Source organism: Cucumis melo, chromosome 10 (assembly GCF_025177605.1).
Source record: "Cucumis melo cultivar AY chromosome 10, USDA_Cmelo_AY_1.0, whole genome shotgun sequence".
Classification (NCBI taxonomy): domain Eukaryota; kingdom Viridiplantae; phylum Streptophyta; class Magnoliopsida; order Cucurbitales; family Cucurbitaceae; genus Cucumis; species Cucumis melo.
The window spans coordinates 10,856,494-10,884,108 of NC_066866.1; the positions used below are offsets into that span (position 1 = coordinate 10,856,494).

The 27,615-nt window shown below is 33.2% G+C and overlaps 1 protein-coding gene across 1 annotated transcript in view; it reads right to left on the reverse strand.

The window, feature by feature from the left end:
* LOC103496678 (pleiotropic drug resistance protein 3-like) overlaps window positions 1-26,389 on the reverse strand; it is a 63,130-nt gene extending 36,741 nt beyond the window's left edge. Inside the window, exons 1-5 of the mRNA XM_008458641.3 lie at window positions 25,902-26,389; window positions 17,744-17,867; window positions 15,395-15,480; window positions 11,493-11,577; window positions 11,208-11,367 (exon numbers count right to left, since the gene is read on the reverse strand). Of these exons, the coding sequence (XP_008456863.2) occupies window positions 11,208-11,367; window positions 11,493-11,577; window positions 15,395-15,480; window positions 17,744-17,867; window positions 25,902-26,278 (832 nt within the window). The 5' untranslated portion in view covers window positions 26,279-26,389. The remainder of the gene's footprint in view (window positions 1-11,207; window positions 11,368-11,492; window positions 11,578-15,394; window positions 15,481-17,743; window positions 17,868-25,901) is intronic.
* Between the last annotated feature and the right edge of the window lie 1,226 nt (window positions 26,390-27,615).

Genomic DNA, 27,615 nt, shown 5'->3' on the forward strand with positions numbered 1-27,615 from the left:
GGGGTATGTGCTAGATATCAAGCTGATCCTCGTGCATCCTATCTTCATTGTGCTAAACGTATCTTAAAATATATTTTGGGCATAATTGATTGTGGGTTGTGATATTCTTTTGATATGACCTCTGTGTTAATAGGATACTGTGATGCTAATTGGACTGGGTGTGCTGAAGATCAGAAGAGTACGTTTGGTAGCTAATTCTTTCTAGGATATAATATCATTGCCTGGTTTAGGAAGAAACAAAATTGTATCCCTCTTTCCATAGCTGAGGCATAATATATTGTTGTTGGTAGTAGTTGGACTCAGCTGTTATAGATGAAACAAATGTTATTAGAATATAATATTTATCAAGAGTCTATGGTTCTTTATTGTGATAGCATGAGTGAGATTAACATCTCTTAAAATCCCGTGCAACATAGTCGCACCAAGCATATTGACATTCGTCATAACTTCATACGTGATCTTGTTGAAACAATGTGATTTCTCTTGAACATGTCCATTGTTCTATGCAATTGGCTAACATTTTAATAAAACCTCTAGAGGTCACAATGTTTGAAAGTCTTCCTGCTGGGCTTAGTGTCTATCAATTTAGTCCATAACAATTACAATGGTGTGGTTGTGGGTTTTATTTCCAGAGCATTTTATCTTTTTGGGCTTGCTTTATGTTGCCTGACCCACAAGGCATAAATTTGAATTTGATTTTGAATTGTTGGTATTTAATGTTGCTCTTTCAACTTCTTCGGATTAGGCCTCTATATGCTGCGTTTCAGTCTTGTCATCTACTTTGACTTATGCATTTTCACTTGCATTTAGTTTCTTTAGTTGCTACTATGGTATCTACTCGGAAATCTCATTATCACTTTGTTTTCTCTCCTTCTTTGATGTCATCTCCATTTTATTTAAGGCTTCCTCCTTCACACTCTAAGTGGTTCAAAATGATTCGTGCACAAAATCCTCTAAAATGACTTTGTCGCTTGATCGATATTCGCGAAACATTTTCATCGCGTTTCAAAGGCTGCTTCTTCAGAATCTTCTGAGTCATTGCAAGATAAGTTTGTTAGCCCTACTGGTAAGTCTTCCTCTAGTCCTTGTATGTCTTCTAGTTTTGAAGCTTGTCATTGTGGTGATGTTCCTGATAGTTCTTTGTTTTTTCGACTCATTCAAATTCTAGTTCATTTTAGTCTTCTCTTAAAAATGATTTTAGGGTTCCTGTTACAAAAACTATGTCTGCTGAGATGATTAATATTGATTCAAATTCTTCGGATGGTGATGATAATGTTGTTTTATCTAAGTTGTTGCGCTGTCCGTTACGTTTTGCTATCGTTTCCTCTCCATCTGCTTCTATCTCTGATGTGCCGCTGACCTCTAAAGAGCCTATAACTAAGGCCTAGTCTACGAGTGATGATGATTTGGTTGTTGAATTTATTCCTGGGTTAGATGTTCTTAGTTTAAATATTCCTCATTCTACTGCTCTTGATGTTTCTATATCTGCTTCTGATTCAATACTGTCGCTCAGTTCTAGACTTTCAAATGATCCTCTTGCGTTTTTGAGTTCTTCGCCTTCTGCTACATCTACTGGTCCTGCTTCCATTTCTAATCAGTCTAGGGTTGTTGAGGGTACTACTTTTATTGTTCCTCCTGCTTCGATTCCTAATTAGTCTGGGGTTCCTATTAATGGTCCTCTTACGGATCCACATGTGATGACTGTTGATTCTCAACCCACTTTTGGGTCTATTCTGTAATGCCCTAAATTTAAGGTAAATTTATTTTTAATTATCTTAAGTTTAAATTTGGTAATTTTGGGTGTTATTTGGTTGATTTATTTGATTTATGAAGATTGGATTTTATGAGATATTAGGAAAATATCTAATTGTTTTAGTGTTTGGAGTTTATGAATTAATTGGTTGTATTTGAGAAAATTTGATTAATTATATAGTTGATTGTATAATTAATTAAAATTTGAAGGTAAGATAATTATATTATGTGGATAATATAATTAAGTAGGGATATTTATTTTTTTGAAAGATAAAGATGATTGGTTTGGAGAGAGAGGGAAATTTGAGTAAAAAGGGGGATTTAATGGGTTTTAAATGAATAGAGAGAAGAGATTTGTTTTATTTGGATGAGTTTAAGAAGAAAGGAAACGGAAAAGAAAAATAATAATTAATATTATTATTTTTTAGTTAAATAGGGCATGGGGAGTTGTGCACTTCATCTTCTTCCTACTAAAAACCCTAAAAGAAAAACCCTAACCCCTCCATCAACCCGCCGCCACTCTCCTCCGTCCAGTAGCCGCTGCGAGTCACCGTCGGTCGCCGCATCTTCTTCGTCAACCAAAGTCTAGCCGCGCATCCCAATCATTTGACAGTCGCGCCGTCGTTCGCAGTCGATCGTTCGTGTCCGCCGCTCTCCTCTACTATCAGCCGCTGCTCTACCCAAACTAGCGTGAATGCACGATGAGCAACCAACCCAAGCCAATTTATCGCCCCGAGCTTCCAGCCGCAGATCCAAGGCAAGCCTTACCTACCGTCAACATCTTCGTCTGCGTTTCGTGCGTCACCGGTGAAGCCCAACTGCGTCAGTTGTCCGCTGCAGCTCCTCCGTCATCAGTCGTTCGCATCACGTCATGTCGTCTGTCGTGCAGCAGCATCGTCATCAAGCGATCTTCGACTGACAATTGTCGCACACTCAGGCCAAGTGTGCACAAGCCCCATCTGCACGAGCCGTACCCGACCTGCAAGCCGCGAGCTCAACGCGTGTCCTTTAGCTGAGCCACGCTTGGAGCCTACCCCTACCTGACTCGATTTCCTCCTTCAGCCAAGCCGAGCCACCTGTTTTCCTTTAGCTGAGCCATCTAGCCAATTTTTCCTCTAACGAAGCCATATTGAGCCACCAAGCTTATTTTTTGGCTTTTTTACCTATCTTTTGGTAAGTTTGAGTTGGGTTTTGATTAGTGCCCAACAAATATTGATTTTTGGACTCTAATTAATGAAATTATGAATGTTGGATTAAATTGACTAGATTTAACTGGAAACCGAGCTTGGAAATTGTCCAATAAAGTCTAAATCAATTTCAGCCTCGATTTTTAGGTAAGTTAAATCAATTGGATTTGGATTCTTAATCAACTGCGAGTTAAATTATTTTAAAGTTAGTTACTTACCCTTGTTGCTTAGGATTTTTCTCTTGAGAAGCTTGACCACGACTATTAGAAAAATCTCGGTTTAACTAGTCTCTAGATAAGAGATTTTACTACTAGACTTTCGACTGAAATTAAGAGATCGCATGTGTGTATGGTTATGCATGGACGATAGCTTATTTGCATAACTCGATGTTATTTATTATGACTGAAATTGTATTGATGATTGATGTTGATGACTGATGTCATGTTATGACTGGTAGTATATTGATGAAGACGACTGTGTTATGCTCATGATTAAGATATTTGGATAAGTATGTTATGATTGTTATGTCATGTCATGTTTATGATAATGTTATGACATGTTACATGCTATGGGTAGGGTGTATTGTTAGCTTCACCTATTAGAGTCGTACCCACATGGGTGTCCCTCGGGATCACTACCTTTTATGACTGTGTAGTTCGACGGGATCACCGATCCATTATGACATTGACATTGACATAGACATGATTATGAGTGATTTGACGGGGTCACTCACAGCCCGATTGTCTTAGTCTTCCCTTTGGCTACACTAAAGACCAGTTTGTCCTAGGTGTTTCTTTGGGTTCACTGAGGACCAAATATGTTCCTACGAGACCACAAATTGCACGTGTTCGGGAACGTGCCAGTTTAGGAGTACTACTTTTACAGGACTCTAATAGGAGGTTAACATACACCTGACGGGACTAGTAGTGGATCCCTTACTGAGTATATTTTATACTCACTCTTTCTTGTTTAATTTTACAGGCAAAGGTAGAGGTAAGAGTAGAGGGAAGCTGGCGAATGACAAGAAGTGACCATGGCGAGCCATAGGGATCATTGTTGCTTCCGCTTTATGTCGTTTGATCAGATGCATTATTTTATTTTATTTTATTTTATTTATTTTTATTTAAAACTAGATAAGGCCCGAGTTAGAATTTTGTTTAATTTTATCTTTAAAACATTTGTTTATGATTTTAATAAGTATTTGAGGTTTTGTTTTATTTTCTATTTTTTTATTTAGGAAATTTTATTATCTTTTTAATTAGTAATGACCTCAGCTTAGTATAAGGAGTTGGGTCGTTACGTGTTCCTCCAACCTCCATTCTAATAGTTCCTCATCGTCCTCCTACTAATCCATTCCTGACTTGCTGATGGGCCACTATCTGCCATCAAGTTGAGTATTAAATACGCCATTTTATACAAAATTGGCATTGTAAATTGGTATCATTCTTCTTATGTCTCAACTATTTCTACCACTCTGGCAAATTTAATATTTTCAATTGGCACTGGTTCTAAGGTTGATGTTAGCATTGTGCCATGTTGATACATTTGGTATCAATAGTCCTATATGTTTTCCTTGGCTTCTATGTAGTTTTTTTTGTTGTCCCAACATTCTTCCATTCTTATTGAAGCTGATGTTACTGGCGTTGCTCCCAAAGTGTTGTCTCTCAACTATCAGTTGTTTCAAGGAGTCTTACATGTTTGATTTTTCTGCAAGTTTTCGACCTCTTAGATCTGGCCTTCAGTCGTCTGCTGCTAATGTGAGTATTTCGTCGAATGGGTTACTATTATCTTCTGAATTGGCAAGTCTTTTGGTTCAGTTGTTATCTGATGAATCATGGTCTCTGAGTGTTTCCATTCAAGATTTGCAAGGGATGGTCTCTGGTTTGCCTAGTCGTCATGCTGCAGTTGATTTTATCCTACATGCTTTACATTTGTTGATTTTTGATGCTCAAGAGCGATCTTCTAATTCTTCTGGACTTACTCCGTAGTTTATTTATCAGTCTGCTAAGAGAAGTAGTTTGGTTTTCTTTTTTGTGTAGTTTTTCTATTATTTTTTTTATTAGATCTAGCTTGTCTGATTTTTGTACTACTGAACTTTTTTGTCTGTGAATTATGACATGGTTCTTGTTGGTTTATTCAGTTTTTCTCTTGGCTATGTGTTGTGTTTTTCTTCTCGCTAGCTATGATTTTTGGTGTTGGTGTGTTTAGGTGAGCATGTTTGAACAAATAAAGGAAGCTGGTCCCAAGGGGGAGTTTGTTGTATTTGGTGGTCCCACTTCTTATTATTTATTCATTATTCTATTTTGCAGAAAATATCTTGACTAAGATCGTATGTTCTTGTTAAGATTTATTTTTTAGTTTTGCGAGTTGGCCATATCTCAGGAGTGTTTGATTTATATTTCTTGGTTTGATGGTGTTTCAGGTGTGTGAAAACAAGAAGAAAGATGATTTTTTTAGGAAGAAAAAGCGAGAAAAAGTGTTGTACCAAGTTGTTCCTTGAGAAGAGTCAACAATGTGGAAAAGCTTTTCTAATAGAGAATTAGGATTGAGATATGAGTCTGTTCAAGATCGAATACATATTAATCAATTGTTTAAAGAGATTAATTATTAAGGGGGAGTTTGTCCTTGTGCTACATATGATAAATATTAGTGATTAAGTTACTGTTTTATAAGTTAGTAAGAGAGAGTCACTAAAGTACAAAATGTTGAAAATATGATGTAAATTCTGTTTTGATCATCATAAGTCTGTAAGTATGATTTATATCACAAGGCAATACAAAATCTTTTATCTTGAGTCAAGGACTCCCCAAATGTAGATGCAATGTCATTGAACTAGGCTAACAATGTATGGTGTTATTGCTGTTGTATCTACTTACTATTCCTTTTGTTGTTTCTTCAATTATTAACTAAGGTAACTACTTAAAGATCAAGTGTTGACTATTTTATTGTTTTCTTAGTATAGTGGAGCCAAAAACAATGATAGCCAATTTTATTAAGTAAGATAATGAACTACCAATTGAAATTAATTAGAAAATCTGAGAGAGAAAGTTAATGACTATCAGAAACTCCTTGAAGGAATTGATGAAGTCGAATAGACGAGTTAGGAAATCAAAGTGGAAGGTCAAGAAAATTATTAAGCTCAAAGAGTCTCTAGCTGGACAACGTTCTTGAACATTATTAGAAAAAAGCTATTTTCGATGTACCAAACAACTGTCGAGAGAGACAGTGTCAAGAGAAAGCGTATCTTTTGATTGGCTACGATGAGCGTTAGGAGTAAGCCACAACCTCTGATGCTGTATAATGGTGTCGAAGGTTAGTTCAAAAAATCGTTTTGAAAAGGTATCTTCCAACACTGTTAAGAGTAGTGCCTGGAGTTGACTGATAACTACCGATGAGTTATTGACATGTTAAGAGTTATGATTGAACACCAAACGATCTTCGTTCTACACTAGGAGATCCTATTCAAAACCTTGCCCCCATATCTGAAATTTAAAGATTTCATCTTCTCTCACTCTAATTTTGACAATTCCTCCCCGCATAATGCCATCACCACTCCTTCAATGCACGTGAATCGCCTACCACTTTGCCCTACTCGCTGCTCCCTTTGCCTTTGTTGATTCGCTTGTTGCATTCTATCTCTCTCACAGCCGCTCCGCCCGTCACTTTTCATCTATATTCCTTTCCTTTTTGTTGTTTCAAGATCTTCCTCTTTTGATTGGTAAACAATCTTTGCTCTCGTTTTCCAATTGAATATGATTATTTGAATTTATAATTTTTTTGTTTTATTCTTCTAAAAGAAAGTGTAAATACATAACTTGAATGACTTTAGATAAATTGTGTTCAATGGAGGTTTGTTAATATAACCAAAGCATATAAGTATTTTGTATGGCTTCTTAAATGAGATGGTGGATGAGTTTGCTTGAATTAGTATGCTTTGATTGATAGTAGTGCTTGGATTAGCGTGTTTGTTAATTTGTTTTTAAGACCAAAGAAAAAAGACAAAATGATAGGTCTACTTTGATTTAGAAAGTGAAAATTTATGAAGTTGGTTAATGATTGTTGCTTTGAATAATTTAAGCTTGGATTTAGAAAGGGATGGACTAAAATAGAAATATTTTCAAGAGTTTAAACTTAAGATTGCATCACTAAATTACAATATAGTGTTAAAATTGATTTAATTTTTGTAATTGTTTTTCCTTCACACAAGCATCCATTAGCCTCGAACATATGAAAATCTATGAATTTCGTTGAAGATTAGGATGTTTGAATTTTGTGAGCAGTGGGTTAAGCTTTATTTTAGTTGTTTTAGAGCCTTGAATGAGGTTATTGTGTGTTTGGTTGGAAGTTTATGTTGTTTGAATCTTGTGAGGGGTGGGTTGAACTTAGTGGTACTTGTTAGTTTAGCATTGATTGGGTTTTTTTTTGTATGTTTTGTTGAACCTTGGAAAATTTTAATGTTTTGAGAGGTGGGCTAAACTTTATCTGTAAACCTAGAACCCTAAGAAACTTGGCATTTCTAAAAAGTTTAAAAGGTCAATTTTGAGTGAAGTTAAGATGGAAAGGTAAGCTTGTGGAGTGTTATTGTAAATGTGTCAAAGTAGGAGGAAAAGCTAACAAGGAATGGATTAAGAGTTAAGAAGAGTAGGTTGAAAACTGAGAAATTTGGCTAAGTCCACAAGCTATGCGTTTTGGGCTTGGTGGGCAGCCGAATAAGGAGGACAAATAACCTCTAAAGGTGAAACGGTGGAAGGTTAGGCGACAAGCTAGTGTGGTTTGTGTGTGTGGCCGAGAAGAATGAGAAAACCTCTAAGAAGTTCTTGGCGTTTGGAATAGGAGAGAAGGCATGTCCTTAGAGGTTTGTTGGACGTTTAGGCTTGGCGAGAAAGCTTGCATAGAGGTTAGTGAGGCACGGAAGACATGACCATGCGAGATGAGGTTAGTGGTCATGCCAAGTGAGGTTAGTAAGGCATTTCCAAGGGCTCAAAACATTTTGGTTAGGCGTTTTGAGTGAGGTTAGGCAATATGATGAAGAGGTGGAGTTGGTGAAGTGCTTTACAGATATCATGCGCATGCTTAGGTTTAATTTCGGCAAGTTAAAGGTGTCAAAAATGTTTCATGCAAGCCTCAGTATAAACTAGGTCATTTTCGAATGAAATTTCTCCCAAATTACTGGTGCATTTTTGTTGAAATTAGTGCCAAAAGTTTGTAAATTGAGTTTGTTTTCTATGTTAGGGCTTCTGGTTTAATTTGAAGAGAGGAAAGTTGACTTTGAGTTAAAAGAAGGAAGAAAGGTCATTCTCGGAGGAAATCTAAGTAGTCTTCACTTCAAGGTGGCTATAGAACGCAATACATGGAGTTTTTGTTGAAATTTTGAGGTAAGAAAGTTAAGATGTTTTCCAACAACTTTGTACAAAGAAATAATTTCATTTGAATTCTAGATTTTAAGATATTCACCTCTAAAGTAGAGTTAAGATTCTGACCGAAAAGTTGAGTTCTGGGCAGTAGAGGTGATTGGCCGAGTAGTGTGCTGTGTTACATAAAATGGGCGTGAATATTGGGCTGAAAGAGGTTAGCATGGTGGTGTTAGGCACGAAAAGCAGAAGAAACGCAAGTCCAGCAACATGAAGTACGCGCTTGTGCTATGCAACTTGCCTCAAGCACGAAAAGAAGCAACACACAAGGCACGCACGACCAAGAAAGCACGCGACAAGCCCTATGCGCGAGGATGGCCATGAGAGATGCAAGGCACGTGTGGCCATGTGAGGTGCATGCGGAGTGCTCTCGCGAGGTTAGCACGCAGTAAGGTCTGCCAGGCGTTATGCGTGCGTGTCAGCCCTTGCTGCCCACCCCCCTATACGCCAGGTCATGCCAACATGTGATTTTGGGCTGTTTTTATGATTTTTGAGAAATTTAAGAGAAGCTTTGGTATTTTTATGATAAAAGGGAGTTGAATGAAATTATTTTCCATTATTTCAGGTTAAGAGGAGATCGAGAAAATTTACAGGCCAAGGATTTAAGCTACCATCGGTGAGTGACAAAATGATTTCCAAATAAAGTTTATGAATAAGTTTTTTACATGCATTTAAGAATGTTTTGAAATGTTTATTGAACTATATTGATTATGATATCTTGATTTACAAGTAAGTATGTTCATGATAAGTTTTCAAAGTATTTAAGTTAAAGAAGGATCATAACATGTTTTAGACTATCCCTATAATGTTCTAACATATATATAGCAACCCTTCGGGGGATATTGCCTGTGCACAGAGGTTCCTTTGATGAAGGTATTCAGTAGATACCTAGTTTCTTATCATTGTGAAAGATTAATGAGATGAGGGTTCCACAGATGCCTAGTTCCATCTCTAGAGATGAGGGCCTGTACGAACGACTAGTTTTCATCTCATTGTAGCTATAGCGAGCAAGGGCACTACTGATGCCTAGTTTTCGACTCATAAATATAATAGCATGGGATATGACTTTTATGCCTAGTTTATTCTTTTCGTCTCGATGGTTCTTTATGCTATAGTAACTGAATGAGTAACTTTATGCTGAATATTTCAAGTTTTATATATTTTGGTGTGAAAGAGTAAAATGTTTAAAAGTTGTTATTTCAAAAGTACGTGTTAAAAACCCATCACTCACTGGGCTTCTAGCTCACCCTTTCTAAATGTTTTTCCACTTTTTAGGAAGAGATCATGGTCTGAGAGCCTAACCGTTGTCTCCAAACTACTGTGCAAAATCGTTCATAGTTTATTGTTGTGGTTAGTTCTAGACTAATCCATTCCATGTACGTAAATTTTGTTTAGGGTTAAAGCTAGTCAAGATGTTTATCTTTCTTTTGCTTAAATATGTTGTCTATAAATGATGGCATCTAGCCTTAACTTATCTTGAGGTTGTATAATAAAGTTCGTTTAATGTGTGTTTATCATGTTAGTCCACTGCATTGTTTTTTATTTTACTCAAGATGTTTAGATTCCAAAAGGTTTAGAAGTTAGGGTCAGTTGGTGTTGTTCAGAAGCGGAGCGACATCAGTTGACTTCACGCATCCTTCGAGTCAAGAGTTGGTGATCCAAGAGGGGATGTGACATTATCTTTTTTTTTTTTTTTTTTTTTAGCATTGATTGGGTTTTCTATATATTTGGTTGACCCTTAGGATGTTTGAATGTTGTGAGGGGTGGGTTGAGTTTTGTCTTGTTTTGGAGCCTTGAATGGTGTTTTTATGGGTTTAGTTTAAGTTTAGGATGTTTGAATGTTGTGATGGACGTGCTGAGCTATGTGTGATTGTTTTGAAGCATTGAAAGAGTTTTTTTGTGTTTTTGGTTGAAGATAGGATATTTGAGTTTGTGAGTGGTAGGTTGAGCTTTGTATTATTCATTTTGGAGCCTTGAATGAGGGTTTTTTTTTTTGGTGTGTTTGGATGGAAGCTTAGGGTGTTCAAATATTTTTAGGGGTGGGTTGACCTTAGTGGTATTTGTTTTTTAGCATTGATTGAGTTCTCTTCTATAATTGGTTGAACCTTAGGACGTTAGAATGCTTTGAAGGGTGAGTTGACGGTTATTCAGAAGTTTGGTTTCAAAAATCATGTGCTAAAGCTAACTCTCGAAGGGAGTGGATTCCATTGAGAGTTGGGGGTAACTGTCGACACTGCAAGATACACCATCAGGAGTAAGTAGCTCCTGATGGTGTATATGACCCGTCAGGAGTTGGTAATATCTTTTGACAGTGTCTACGACGCCTTGAGATATGGCCTCTCGATGGGTCTTCTCTAACTAATCTCCTGATGATGTTGGCATCATTGGAATTTTAACTCTCGATGTGTTTATCATTGAAAAAAGAAAACGGTTCAATTTTGGAGTTTGGAAACTTACTTCCTGTGAGTTTTATGTGATTTTACATGTAGTGATTTATGACAATTACAGTGTATATGTTTTTCAAGATTGGGTGTTCTCTGTGTTGTTTAACTCAAGCTACTGAGTTGTGATATTGGAAATCAAATAGACCGTCTTTGGCTATTTGATAAAGAACTTGACGTAATTCAAAGTTTTTGGCAAACCAGTATATTTTGTGGCATTGTTTTTTCTTTTTCCATCTTTTACTCGTTAGTTTGTGGTGAGTAAGTATTTTGGTTCTCACGTGAAAATGAGAGTTCGAGGTATTATTTTAGTTGAATTTGTTTTGGAATCATTTATATATTGTGTAAAATTGAAAGAGAATAAATAATAGCTTTTTAACATGGGATGGAGAACTATTTAGAAAAACATAACGTACCTGCTCGACTTCCGATGCCTTGACACCAAGCTGAAAAATCTAAGGTTTCTCTCACAGTCATCTCAGGAATGTGGAGGTCATATTGGCTTATGTAAGCAGAAGTCTTTTGGGGGACAAATTCTTCAAGTTCGTGTCCATTATAACAAATATGACCTCTCATCTTTTCATGAATATGATGATGATTAGTCAAAGTCAAATACAAAGTAAAATAAAGAAGAAGAAGAAGAAGAAGAAGAAATAGTGAAGTGAGAAAGAATAATAAATTAAAGAAAAGAAAAAGGTTACTTTGAGAGATTTGTTAAGATTCCCAGAGAGTGCCTTTAGTAGTGTGGTCTTTCCACATCCTGGAGGTCCAAGTAGCAAAGTTAACCTGAAACAAAATTAAATTGATTGCCTTTCGTCCCTTTTATTCAAAAGAAACAAAATCATATGTTATTCAATTTTTCTTTTTCCAAATCCTCAACCCTCAAGACTCTAGCAATTTATTGTTTTCAATCAACAACAACCATACTGTTCATATCCAATTCTCAAGGTCCAATTAATCATCAATTACAATTAACTTTTTTTATTCCAATTCTCAAGTCAAAGGTTCAAATTATAATTTTGAAAAGATGATTCTTTCTAGTCAACTTGTTCGATGTGAAAAATTGAGTTGAGTTAAGTCGGTAATTACAATATGAGGAAAATTATTTGGAAAGTTAACGTAAATAACAAGATAATAAATATGAGTTAATGTGAATAATAAGATAATAAATCTCTTAAGTTATTTGTGAACCAAACGGTGGACAATGTTTTTTTACTCACCCAACCCAATAAGCATGGTGATATTTCGACAAGTGACATAGAAAGATTAAACATAATATACATTAACACTCTCCCTTAAGCTCAAAGGTGATAGATTGGTGTTAGGGTTATATATTTGACTTACTTTTTGTAGCTTCACTCTCTCCATATTTTATCATTTATTCACCAAATCCTACATTTTAATGTATAAGACCCAAGTACACGTCTTTTCTAATGTTTGAAGTACCCTCACTCAACATTGACCCACAACATCATGATAAGACGAATTCTTAATTAAAGACATAGTAGTGGATAATACATGATAGTCATGGAGATGATTTGCAAGATCTCTTACTTAGATGGAGCAATGAACTTAGGTGGCAGATGTAAGTTCACATTCAAAAATGCAAATAGACGTTGAATGTTGGAATGTAGATAGACGTTGAATGTAGGAGAGCAAATATAGAAGTAGAGTTATCGAGTTCAAAGAGATACAAAGGATTAAGAGATTGAGGTAGAGCATATATTGGAAGTTGATGGTGAGTTTATTAGGAGATAAGAGTCAGTCGTGTGGTCAAGCTCAAAGATAGATGAAGGATCAGATAAGAAAAATAAGTCATGAGAGAAATCAACAAAAAGAAAGTCGATGCTAATGAATGAAGTGTGAAAAGGAAGAGAGACAAAAGAGCATACAACATTTTCAAAAGGTAATATATTGAGAGATGCATAATTGTTTCACGATAGGATCCCAACAATGAAAACCTTGTTGTTTAGTGTTATGGTTTAAAACATAGCATAGACCACATGATTCAAATTCCGTATGCTCGTAAGGTTGGAATAAAACAAAGTAACCACAACCAACAACTCTAATATGGGAATAAAAAAAGGAGAGGACCATATAAGCATTTAAAAAGTGAGAAGTTCTAAATGTGTTTTTAGGCCAACCAATTTTGTATATGGAAAAAAAATTTAAATAGTTATATATAAAAGGGATATTTTAAAAAATATAATAAAGCGGCAAAATATTTACACTGTATAGAACATTTTCAAAAACGGAGAAAGCCCACAGGCCCATAATGAAAAATACAAAAAATGTCCTGTCAACCACACCGTCAACAACGCGCGTAATATATTTGATACACAATCTTTTAGATTTGGCTATTGTTTGGTATACGATCGTTTAGATTTGGGCTAAACGATTTTTTTTCAAGATTCTCTGTACACGATCGTTTAATTTGGTTACATGATCATTTAGATTTGGTACACGATCGTTTAGATTTGGATAGCCAAATCTAAACAATTTTTTTCACGATTCTTTGGTACACGATCATTTAAATTTGGCTATGTTGGGATTTTGTCTAAACCCTAAACCCTAAAAGTTATTATGAGAATTATCTTTTTAAAGATAAGATAATTAGTTTCTAAAAGATAAAAAAGACTCTTCTTTAATTTAGGAATCTTGCATTTAATATATATATATATATATATATATATATATATATATATGACTTCACTGTATGGAAAAAAGACCAACTTCATGGATCTTTTTATTTTGTTACACGGGCCGTAAATATTTTACTAGTTTGTTATATATATATTATGTGTGGAAAAAATATGAGGCGATGCAACCACGGTGAATAAGACTTCACTGTGACAGACTGAACGAAAGATTGATCACATAAGGTGCTTCAAGAACAGAAAAGGTAGTGCGACCTTTTATCTATGGGATTAGTATGTTGATCTAAGATGATTGTAATGATGAGTAAGTTAAATGACGAAGTGTGATTCAAGTGGTCACAGTAAACTTTTGTAGAGGATGAAGACATCGTTGAAGAGATTCATCCATGTATTCAGGGGGAGCCTGAAGTCAGGCATCATTGAGAAGAATTACTCATGCATTCAGGGGGAGCCTGAAGTCTGAAGCTAATGAGCATGTTAGATAGTCATATAGTTGAACAGAGATCATATGCTATATCGATGTATATTGGCTAAGTGCGAATCATAATAATATTACTCATAGGGCTGTGCGCAGCTCCCTAGACGTAGGCAATATTGGCTGAACTGGGCTACCAAAGTTCTTTATATTGTTTTCTTCTTATGTCCCTCTAGTTATTACACCAATTATTTACTTTAGAATTAAATAAAATCTAATTTGATTATCTCACTTCGTTTTTTCAGGCTACACCATCGTTTAGATTTGGCTATATAATTTTTTTTTCAAGATTCTTTGGGTACACGATCGTTTAGACTTAGCTACACGATCGTTTATTTTTTTTGTACACGATCATTTAGATTTGGCTACCCAAATCTAAACAACATTTTTTGCTAGATCTTTTATATTTACTACATGATCTTGAACAACCAAATAACAGTTTGAAAAGAAAAATCTTTTATATTTGATACACAATCTTGCACCAAATAACATTTTGAAAAAAAAAAGAAGAAGAATAGAAGAAAGACGACGGGAAAGAGGAAAAGGAGAAAGACGACGGAAAGAAAAAAAATCGCACAGAGAAGAAAGACAATAAAAGAAAAGGAAAAACCTGGAATATTTTTAGACAAGGCCAACTTCATGGGCCTTTTTATTTTGTTACACGGGTCGTAAATATTTTACTAGTTTGTTATATTTATGAAAATTTCCTATGTAAAATATCAAAATAGTATTTATAATTGATCCATATTTTTTATTAATCTTAAATTGTATTTTTATTATAGTATAGATATTTTTATGCCAAAATTCAGACATAGAAAAGATCGAGCTTGACCTTGATATGAAAAGAATAGTAAAATTGACGTTCATGGACACTTGTACTTTGTAACACACTCAAATGCTTAAGTTAAAGAGCGAAATAGTGTGAAAGATTTCGAATTTTAAAGTGAGAATTCACTTATTTTCCCTAGAGTCATAGAGATATATTTGTAGGAGTAGATGACTTAGTTTGTTTCTAAAGGGTTTGAAAGATATATTAAGATAATCTTTCATCTGATCGGATGAGGAAATGTCTCGTTTGGACATATTGTTAAACAGGGTTAAACATCTTTCTTTAAGCATGGATTTTGGTTGTATGATAATGTTTTGGGTTGACTAGATATGCACGAGACACATGACCCATTTCATATCTTGTTTAGCAGTGTTTTGACCTCATTTGAGACCAACCATTTTGGTTTAGGCCTCGGTCCTTGTTAACCCTCTCCCCTAAGTCTATTTTGGTCCTAGGTGCTGTTTTTTGCCCAAAACTCTGGGTGTTTTCTTGGTCTTATTATTGTTTCTTTTTTTTTTTTTTTTTTTAGGTTGATTAAGTCATTTTTTCCAAAATTTTCTTATAATAACTCTAACTAATATAATTAAATATATTAATAATAATAAAAATAAATAATAAAGAAAATAAAGTAAAAGAGGTTACCTTCCTGGCTTTATGACACCACTCACATCTTCGATTATGTTAATTTTAGCTTCATGGGACTTCGAACCACATAATTTGATGATGTCCTCAACAAAATAAAGCAAGTCTATCATTATTTGAAAATAAACAATTCCAAAAATTGGAATTTAGTAAACAATCACAAATTTTGACATTGTCTTACAATCAAATAAAACAAGGGCAAATGTTGTAATTTTGTAATATTATAGATTACAATAGCAACATAAGAGTTCGATGGCCTAAATAACACAAGTTACTAACCATGAAATATATTATTAAGTCGAAATTAACATAATATTTGTGTACTATCAACCTCAAAGTTAGAAGGTTGATTCTTCTACCTCACATGTTGTCACAAAAAATAGATTTCAATAAACTAATTTGTAGGAGGTTGGAATGAGTTTAGTGTTATATGAATAATATCATAAAAAAATCAGAACATAAAAAACTTGGTATATCGAAAAGAAGTTGAGTCCAACAAATTCACATCGTCTCCATACGATTTTACTAACTCTAGTGCATAAGTTTCATGAGTAAATGTTTTATATGATATAACATATTAACTTTTTCATGGGAGTAGCACTACGTCCACATGATCCAACGAACTATACTTCGTGGAAATAAACCGAATTTGAATAAAATTTACAGAAGGGAAAAATCTCTACGAGAGAAAATCATTGTAAAAAAGAAATTCTCAAAAGCAATTTCATAAGGAGCCGTATGTGTAGACTGTTCGTGGCTATTCAGATAGTCACGTCTCTTCTTTAAATTGGTTATTTAAAAAAAAAAAAACCAAGTTGATTATTTATGAAAGAATGCAACTCTATTTCACATACCATTTATTTCAAAATTTAGTTAGTATATATTTTACATACAAAAATTACAAAAGTAAGAATTACATAATTAATATACAAACGAAGATTTTTAAGTCATTTTTCTATTTTGAGTGGGAGATCAAATATATCCTTGACCTTTGATGTAGATAAAAATATTAATTTTAATATATATAAATCATGATAATTAGTTTGTTACAGAATGTCAGAGTAAAAGAAAAAATAGGTTTATAGTTAATTATAATTTAAATAGTGATGTATTCCATTGGGATAAGGAACACTCTCTTGTTGGTGTTTGCATGCGGTTTTAGTTTTACAGCCTACGTAGAGGGTTAGTAGTTGTGTTTGGTGCAGATGGTTGTTAGGAATGGCCAAATGTGTTTTTGTCTTCCATCACCTATGAGTTCAGGGGATTTGATTTCTCCTTCCCGTTAAGGTCTATGGTCGTTTAGGACTTTTTCTGAACTATGCTTGACATGATCTACTAGAGATTAGACGTTCGTCAATCTCCTACTCACTTTTTATTGTATGCTGGATTGGATTTTGTTCGTGTTAGTTAAATATATAGTATGAAACACATTTAAACAATTTTTTAGAAGGTAGAATTCAATTGTTGAATCTGCTACCAAACATATCTGAAAACATAAAAAATACAACTTTGTTTCATTAAATCTATTTTTTTCAAATTCTTTACCAAAAAAGTTCTATTTACCATTTAAATTCTTAAACAAATAATTTCATAATTAAAATGAAAAGAGTTTTAGTACTACAATAATGTGGAACTTTTTTCTTACTTCATTCATTACTTGCAACAATATTAAAAAATTTAAGAATTACGTGCATTCGAAGAATAGTAAATTAATAAATCATTTAGTTACAAAATATGAATCGAAGGGATTAAGACTACAATAATACTAGATTTTGTATTTTACAAATTAAAACATAAGGTTAACAATTGGATATTTCTTTTTGGACAGATTAATGCATATGAGAAAGAATATTTTTTCTTAAAAGAACAAAAATCTAGATTTCATATAATCTTAAATGAAAGAAAAATTAGTTCCCTAACATTCTCCTAAATTCTCTTTTGTGGATTGAACATGTGTAACATAAATATAGATATATGAATGATGTAAGAAATGGAGGAACACAAAATCAATGCTGGCCTACATTTAAAGTGAATTAAAGAGTGGCTTTCAATTAAGATTGTTTTCAAATATAACAAAATGAACCAAAATATTTATAAATACAGTAAAATATAAATGATAAACTACTATAATCTATCACTGATAAATGTTAATAAACATGAATAAAAATCTATCTGTGTATATCATAAATAGACTAAAAGTTTTTGTTACTGTTGAAAATATTTTCAAGGATTTTGCTATTTAAAACAATTTTTTTTAAGTAACTGTTGAACTAATTATATATAGCAAACGAATAATAATAATAATAATAAAAGAAATATTGAAAAGAAAGAAAAATAAAATAGACTTACAAAAAACTTGGTTTGAAATGAATTCCATAGTGTTGGAAGAGCTTTCCCACGAACGATCTCATATTCTGCCTGAATGTGCACATTTTTGTATTTCACTTCCACCGTTGGAAATTTCACACCAACCCTATACCAAATTTACCCTTTAGTTTCAATATTAACTTTGAAGATTATTCTGTTTTTATTTATGTATTGTCATAAACAAGCTTATATTTTGAATTTTTTTTCCTATTCCACCACCTCTCACTCTCTGGGTAAATCCACCAAACCAAGAAAACTTCTAAAAAATTGACCCCTCCTTTATTGTTGTTTCCATCCCCTCTTTAAATAATGATCCAACACTCTTTATGTTTTCACTCGGTAACCTAAAAAAGATATACTACATTTCGTACTATTATCCAAATCTGCTACTCTTACAGTTAGATTAGATCATTCTTTGGCTTTCTGATTCTACTTGCCAATTATGAATTCTTACATCGAACTTTTATCTTTCTCCACTTTTTGTTTTGTCACATCCCCTAATTCCCCATTCATGTTGTAATAGAAATTATGTCTATTTTTCATATTGGTTCCATTGCTACACCCACTTGAACTCATTTCAATACCAACCCATCGTCTTTAACTTAAATTTAGTCTTGCTCACATATTGACCAAGTATGTGGCTTTGATCTATTTGTTCCTTTGTCTCATTTGACTATTTTTATAAGCTTACAAAATAACCTACTTAGTGTTTTCCTCAACATGGGGTGAGGTTTCTCTCACCTCTATCTATATTATCAATCATCTTACATTTTTTTGGTATTCAAACATTTCTCCTTTGAATACCTATATGGTATTGTTCATTATTGTTACTCTCATCTTAAAGTGTTTGTTTGTGCTTGTTTTGTCCTTTCCAACCATGTACCACTTGCTTGTCAAAACTACTTTGTAGGCTATAACATTAAACACAATGGTTTTGGTTGTTGGAATCGTATCTCGAAAAAGTTACAGATTTTTCATCATGTTACATTTTAGGAATGTAGTATGCTTTCCTATCTTTCCTCTTTCCTGACATCCCTAACCTATTTTTGACTTTTTTTTTAATAATGTCTAGTGATTTATCTCTATTTGCTAACCCACCACTAGTCTCTGACCTAATCACTTACCTAACTTTGTTCTCTCAAACTGAACATTAATTTTAAATAATTTACTTTCATCTTCTAATCCTCTCCGTAACCCTAAGCCTGATTAATATACTCTAATATTTTATTTCCCATATTCGAAATCTATCTTTTATATTGAGTTTAATTATGCACTTGCCTTCTTAGTTTGTCACTCCACTCAGGTAAGGGAAACTCATGATCATCTTCAAGAATACACTTGTGTTTTTTTTTTTTTGACCATTATGTCTCTAGTTGAACCTTCATCTAATTATGAGGTTACTACTAACCCTCTTTGGCAACAAGCAATGAACAAGAAATTATAAGCTTTGTAAAAGTCTCATACTTGGCACTACGTTGATCAATACTTTAGTAAACATCCTATTGGTCATAAGTGGATATACAAGATCAGAACACACATTTTGATGGATATGTTGAAAAGTTTAAACTCAACTTGTTGCACAAGTTATTTGTAAGAATATAACATTGATTATAAAGAGGCACTTGCTCAAGTTTCTCGAATGACATATGTTTGTAACCTTTTAGCTGTTACAACTATCAATTTTTTCGATGGATGTTAAAAAGCATTTCATAGTGGCACTCTATCAGAAGTGGTGTATACAACTTTGATTTACTCTTTTGGATGGTATTTTTGTCAAATATGCAACTCTATATCAAAAATTGGTTGATAGTCTTAATTATCTCTCCATGACTCTGTTGAAGTGTTCTTTGTCTAAAAGAATATCTTTAAAATTAAAAGAGAAGATTTATTTAAAAGAGTAGATAATCAATGAATATTTGATTCTCCTATATTTAGGGAATCTCTCTAACTATCTCCAAGAATATAATAAGCTCCTATTCCTTAGGGATCTTATTAAAGATACAAGTCTTATACATATATGGATTAATATGTATATATATGTTTAAGATCGGTAAAATGCATGCAGAAACAGTGAGAAAAGTCTTGTTGCTGATAGTTCCTTCTGGCTTATCATTAAAGCACCCACAACGAAAGGTAGCTTGAGTTATGTCTTCTGAAACAACATGACTACCTAAAGTAGAGTTCTGCGGATGAGTAATATACAAAATGAATCTGTGGTTGGTTTGATTAATAATAGAGTCACATATGTTTAGGGGGAGCCTGACCATCAAATGTTGTTGACGGGAGTCTTCTTTATTCCAGGGGGAGCCTGGAGTCTAACGTTAATACTCATGTCATATAGTTATAGTATTGAGAAGTATACATAAGCTATATTAACGTCTTGATGTTTATGGTAACTATTAATAAAATGACTCATCTGAGCTGTGCGCAGCTCCCCAGACGTAGGCAATATTAACCGAACTGGGTTATCAAAGTCTCATGTGTTATTCTCTTCTACTGTCTCACTAGTGATTACTTACATTATTAATTGCAGTCATAACTGAAGGGTCCTTGATTATACTTTGCTGTTTTTCAGACTCGATGAAATATTGCATAGGTTCATATTTCAGTCAAGTCATGGATACTCTGTCATGCCCCACCCCAAATGTCACCTTTTGCGACTAGATGGAGGTGTGCTGCTTTGAGTATACCCATCGCGTAGCTCACCGCAAGATGACATGTTGAACGCTTAATAAACGAGAAAGCTTACTCTAACTTGTCTCATTGCAAAGCTTTTACCTTTGCTTTAGAGACTTCTACAACTCATTGTAGCAAAAATACTTAGGCTTTAGATTTTACCCCGTCACCTAGTTTTCAATACTTAACTCAAATTCAGCTACTAAGCGATAAGTACAAATGATAATGTAGTGAAATAAACATAACTTCTCTTTATTGACTTAACACTTTACATAGAGTTCGCACATGACAATTACATTTCTTTCTCGCATGGTAAGTAAAATCTGAATTCTAATCCACACGCCTTCCTTCATCCACCAAGGTGCTACTCTTCACGTCGAGGTCTTCAGGAGTATAAGAACCCTTTTCCCATCCTTCTCCTTGATCATCCAACAACTCAACTCAAGGACAATCTATAGGCTATTCATCCTTAACTCAACTCTTCCACTCATCATCTTGGGCCACACAAAACTGTATCGTTGCCCTTGACACCTCCTTAGAACTGAGTTGTAGTCCTTAGCTTTAAGGAGTGAAGTTCCTACCTACTGACTCCTTAAACGTGATATGGAAAGACATGGCTTGCTTGCCGCACAAGTTTACATAACAACCCACATTTCCCCTCCTTTACTTGGCTTCTACGCCTGACAACCATTTTTTACTTAGCTTCAACACTTGACAAACTGAGAAGAAAAAACTTAACACATAAGTCAAAGACTTAGTGAGTGATGAGTTTAGGAAATACCTTTTTGAGGAATACAACGATTTCAATAATAACAACAATCTTAATCTCATGAACATAAGTATTCATTATATCAACACAAAATCTCATTACATCAATTTACAACCACAGCAATCACAAACAATTCTACGCGTTTTAGTTCATAAAAAATTCACTATTCATTTTGGAACCTGGGATTCTCCCATCCACATCTAATTACCTAGATCCGAAATTCACTTCACTAGTGTCTCAATAGACTTAAGACTTCTACCAGCGTCTCGTAGCACTCATTCTCATTTCAAACATGGGATTCGCTTTCACCAGCATCTCATCGACTAGACCTGGGATTCACTTCCACCAGTATCTCACTATAGACTTAGGATTCACTTTTGCCAGCGTCCCACAATTCAATCCTCGCCTAGATCTGAGATTTAATTCACCTACATCTAGCTTTCAAGTACACAACTCATTCTTGCTTAGACTTGGGATTCATTTCACCAGTATTACTCGCTTAGACTTGGGATTTAGTTCACCAGTGTCTCGTGTTAAATATGGGATTTCCACCGGTGTCTTACGATAGGTCAGCGATGAGAAACGTTAGTGCAACAACTTACTTTCAACGTATAATCTCATAGTAATATCAATATCATATAATAAGCAAAAACAGAAGGTTACGAAAGAATGCTTTTCATACAATCATTTGTAAAATACTTTTTTCATTTAGAAGAATCATAAAAGCAAATATTTTTGTTAATACAATCATTCATTCATACAAAATTGTTGGTTTTACTTATGAAATCACTTACAAACATTCAATCATTTAAAAGATCACTCACATAAATACTTAGCCTAAACTCTTTCTCCCTTTTGTTTTCGGCTTTCTCTTCTCGTCTAGTGGTTCCCTCAACCGACCTTTTCAATAATCAAAACCTTCTTTTAATAATTTACCAGGGTGTCTAGCATCTCATACCCTTTTCTTTCAGCCTTTGGTCCTATTTATAGTGACCTTTCACATCAGTGGGTCATTTACACACTTTACATGTGTCACTTTACCGCTTGCCACACTATGCAGCCAACCCAAGCTCGACACTTAAATCAGCTATCACTTTGCTATTAGACATTCCCTTGGAATGCTAACCTTATCTCCTCTAAATGTAATCCGTTCGACTCTCTTTTTGGGAAACAACAAACATTTACTTTCTCTTAGGGGTCGTCTAGTCTTTTCAAATAGAGCACCTACTTCATCGCAACATACTTAGGCGTAGGTATTTCTCCCTGCCTTACCATCTCAACTCCTAGTTCTTAGCATAATGCATGCTTCTTCGCCCGTTAATCTCATCTCCTCGCTTACTGTAGGCAATAGCACTTAGACTCAAATATTTCTCTTTGTGTCACTCTTTCTTCCATCACATTCTTCTTCGTAAAATGCCTCTTATCTATACTTAGACAAATAATCCTGTCCAATGAGGCTCGTCTTCAACAAAAGTACTCTTTTGTGGATTTAGGTCTCACATACTCTTTGGTCAATATATTTTATTGTTGTGATCCGCACTATAAAGCTATGGCAAAGGAACTCTTGGTCATGCACTCTTTAGTTTTCTTTCTAATCATCCTGGTATTATCTTTCTATTTTGATACTGATTGGGTTTATGATCCCACTAATCGATGTTTGATTATCGATTATTGCTTCTCCTAAGCAATTCTCTCAGCTTTTGGCACATTAAGAAATATATTATTGTTTCTCATTCCATTATAGAATATGAATAGTGTGCCCTTACATGCTTCTATTAAGCTGTTTTGGTTCGTCGGTTCTGTATTGATATCAATGTTTTACAATAGTGCTACGCTACTTTATTGTGACAATCACAATGTTACTCAAATTCCTCAATAGTTCTTCTTTCATATTGAACGTACCAAACACATTAAATATGATTGTTACTTTATTAGCTATTTATCTTCAGAAAAATATTGTTCTCTTATGTTCTATTTCTTCTACAAAGAACCTAGCTGACATCTTGGTCATGACATTGTCTTTGAAGAAGGAGCTACCACATATATGGTTCCCATGTATATACCTTGTTTTTCCTATTTAAAGTTTTATTGTATGCTTCTATAGTCATACTAAAATCAACGCACTAGAAGAACTTCTTTTGAAAATAAAATTTTTGAAAAGTAGGTTGTATTCGATAATGTTTTTGTTTCTTGTTCTCTTTCTTTCATTTTTTCTAAGAACAAGAAAGTGAAATATCTTTCATAACTAATTTATGCTTCTTGTTTCCTAAATGAAAAAAAAGCTACTTTTCGCCATTTTTGAAAAAGCAATATTTATTAGCAAGGTTGCACCCAATCTATTCTTCCTTTTGTAATACAACATTTGTGGGATTGAGGATTGAACTTCCAACATTGAGAGACAGAGGTCATGCCCGTAGAGCGATAAATATTTTATCGATTAGTTATATTTATGAAATTTTTTTTAATTTAAATAATATAATATAATATAGAAAAATTTTCATAAATATAAAATATTTATGGCCCGTGTAATAAAACCCATAAAGTTAGCCATTTTTTACATATTATAGGTTTGCCCTTCCATCTTTCTTCTTCTCTCTACAATTTTTTTTTATCGTTTTTCTTCCTTTACTCTTTCTTTTTTTCCGCTACTATTTCTTTCCATCTTTCTACTTTTATGTCGTTTAATTTTGGGTAACTAAATCTGATTTCTTTCTTTTTCCCTCTTTTTATAGGTCGTTTAGATTTGGGTAACAAAATCTGATTTCTTTCTATCGTCTTTCTTATTTTTCTCTTTTGTTTTTTTCGCTGTGTGCATTGTCTTTCTTCTTTTCCTCCTCTTTTTTACGTTGTTTAGATTAGAGTAGCCTCCTCCTCTTTTTTACGTTGTTTAGATTAGAGTAGCCAAATCTAGACGATCGTGTATCAAATTTTGAAAAAAAAAATCGTTTAGATTTGGGGTAGCCAAATCTAAATTATCATGTAGCCAAATCTAAACAACCAAATCTAAACGATCGTGTAACTCAATTAATTAAACGATCGTGTAAACAAATTAAACGATAGAATTGGAAAAATTAGTCGTTTAGATTTGGCTGTTTAAATCGTATACCAAACAATAGCCAAATCTAAACGATCGTGTACTAAATATATTACGCATATTGTTGACGGGGCATTTTTGGTATTTTTCATTGTGGGTCTGTGGGTTTTTTTTGCGTTTTTAGAATTGTTTTATACCGTGTAAATATTCTGCTGCTTTGTTATATTTTTAAAAGACCTCTGCAATATAATATATAGATATTATATTATATTTAGGATGTTTTCATGAATTTAGTTATAATGTTTTCATGAATTTAGTTTGTTGCTAATGTTCCAAAAATTTAGTTTCGTATAGATTCTGTTTATCCGCTTCTCATCTCTCTTCCTTCACTTTCCCCTCTTCCTCCATCACATCTATCGTCTCCACACATTATTTGTAGTAACGACATATATAGGTCTGCTTAGTTTTCACATTTTCTCCAGTTATCACTAAATTAAAGTTACTCTTATTCATATATATTTATAATCTCTTTTCTTGGCCGTAACTCTTTACATTAATTTCTTAACTGAAAATGACAATTATAATTAACTATCTAGTTTTGTCAACAGAGGTTGATTCTAATTTTATCAAAATTTAATGTGCTGACTTTAACTTTTGCATCCATTCGAACCCAACATTAATAATTACTACTTTAATTAGGTTTTACTAGATTGGGCCTAGACCTAAAACTTGATCTAATTTCGTTTATCGAGGGAGTTTCTTCGATAGTAGTTTTAATTAGTTTGGTAAGAAGAAAAATAAAAAGAAAAACATAATTTAATTTAAGTTCATATATAAACAAGCTAGTAAATTAAATTAATTATAAGATTAAATTTGTAACGATTTTATTGTGGTTGTTATCCAATATGGTCTATCAAAATTTATTTGAAGCAATCACAATCAAACAATAGTTGAAAACATCATTTTAATTAAAGATACGAAATAAAAGGTCTTCAATGTTTTTTGTTTTATTTTATTTCTCAACTCTCATATTTGTTGGCTCCACCCTTAGGCATCATAATTCAAAGTCAATCAAATTGAATATAATAATTAAAAGGTTTTCTCAGGGAATAAAAACTTGTATGCTAAAATAATTTATTAGAGATTTTTTTTCCTTAAAAACCTTAAGTTAACATTGTTTAGTTCCTAGAATTTATTCTGAATTTTATCTCCATAATTTGATAACATGCTCTTATATATAAATAAATCATAAGGTAATGATTATTTTATGAGAGTTTTATTGAAGATTAGTTATAAGGTTTTATCAACTAAGTTTAATCTTTCAAAAGTATACCTATTGAAATTTAACTTTATAATTTTAAGAAATATGTTTTGTTTTTACTTAAATTGAAGAAGGTGGATTTTTCATATATAGGCGCAAAATGGTTCATTTATTTATAAATGTAGTCAAATATGACAAAAAAAAAAAAAAAAAAAGAAAAATCCTATCTCGTCATTTGAAAATATATTTTCATGATTTTTTTATTTAAAGTAATTTTTATAAAATTTGATTATTTACAATAAACTTTCTAAACTGAATACAATTGAATCAAAAAACAAAATAATAATGAAATATCAAAGAAAATTAAGCATGGAAAGAGAGAGATAAAATAATGACTTACTTGTGGATTCTCTCTCTAATTTTTGTCAAGAGCTTGAGATTATCATTTTCAATGTGTTTGATGAGTCTTTGTATAAAAAGATGGCGTTCCACATCTCCAAGCTTAGTAACATCAACAACTCTTCTTCCACCATTCTCCTGATCAACTTCCACTCCTCTAACGTCTTCGAACAACGACGATCTCAACCGTTCGAATGTCGGTAATCTCTCAACTGTTGCCCAAAGTGATGGATCTATAGTATCCCTCTCATGCTCCTCCTCCACCGATGCGGCCGAGCTGCTTCGGAAACTCAATGTTTGACGACCGAATGATGAACTAAGGCTTCTTATTCTTCTGATCTCCGACACCTCAATTCTTACCGGCTCTCTCTCGTCCATCGTTGGAGCCAATTAATTTGGAGAATTATTGATCAACAGCTCAAGTCAAGTAGGAGAGACAAAATGAAGCGTTGGACTTCTTCATTTATTTGTGTAAAAGGATTGGACTTCAATTTGAGAAGGGTATGAACTTAAAGATTACATTTATTTAGAACTTTGTCTTTAATTAAAATATTTGAGCGGATGATATCGTTGGTCATAGGTTGAGAGAAGACAGACAGATAAAAGTCAACAAAAAAATGCTTTAAATTTCTTTTTTTTTTTTCTTATTTTACAAATTATATAATATGAGAACAAAAATTTGAATTACAAACCTTTCCATTGCTAACACCATCTATATATATCATATGAGTTTGGTTTGTTTTACTCTCATTTATATATATTAGTCCATAATGAAATAGTGTGACGTAAGTAAAATTTATAGTTTGACGTACGTGAAATCTATAGTTTTACTTTAGTACATAAAAAAGTTCTAAAATATTATTTTAATTATTGTATCAAGTAGTTTTTACATTGTTTGATCGTATAGTTGTTCAACCATAATTCCAACATTAAATTTTGATATTTCATATCTAAGTATCAAATTAAAAGGTTATTGTCCATAACAAAGGTGTTGAAAATATTTACAAAATATAGTAAATATAGTATTTTATAAAATATATGTTAATTTCATTAATAAAAAATGATAAACGTCTATCAATGATGAATTTGAAATTTGTTATATTTTATAAATATTTTGATTTATTTTACTATACTTAAAAATATCTTGCTTACATCACACTCATACCTAAATGGATACACAATAACAAAACAAAATTATAAATACCAAAGGCAATGGTATTGCTATAAATTCAAAGAGAAAAAATCTCAAACTGTTGAGTAATAGGTTTCATTTCGTTCATACGAAAAGACATGCCCATGATTGGCAAGTTTGGCAAACCCTACTAATTACTTACCTCTACTTTTGTTTTGCTTGAATAATATAATCTTTTTTTTTTTTTTTTATAATTTGATGGGTTCAATTGAAAATTGTAGAAGTTCATGATTCCTATCAAAGTGAAAAAGTAAAATAGAAAATGTTTTGGATAAGAGGTTTTACTAAAACTGGTAGTGGCAAGGTTGATAAGTAAAGAAATTAAATAGTAAGAGAAGAGAAGTTTAAGACAATAATTTTGGTGAATTAGCATTTATGGTTTTAGTAGCCTGAGTATTTGATAAATCCTAAATTAGTCAACAAATTGAGAGGTTGGAAGTGAAAATGGAAGAGCAGGAATGAATAGAATATGAAAGTTAAAATGGTTAGATTACAATTATATTTATAATTTGACGTCAGGCGT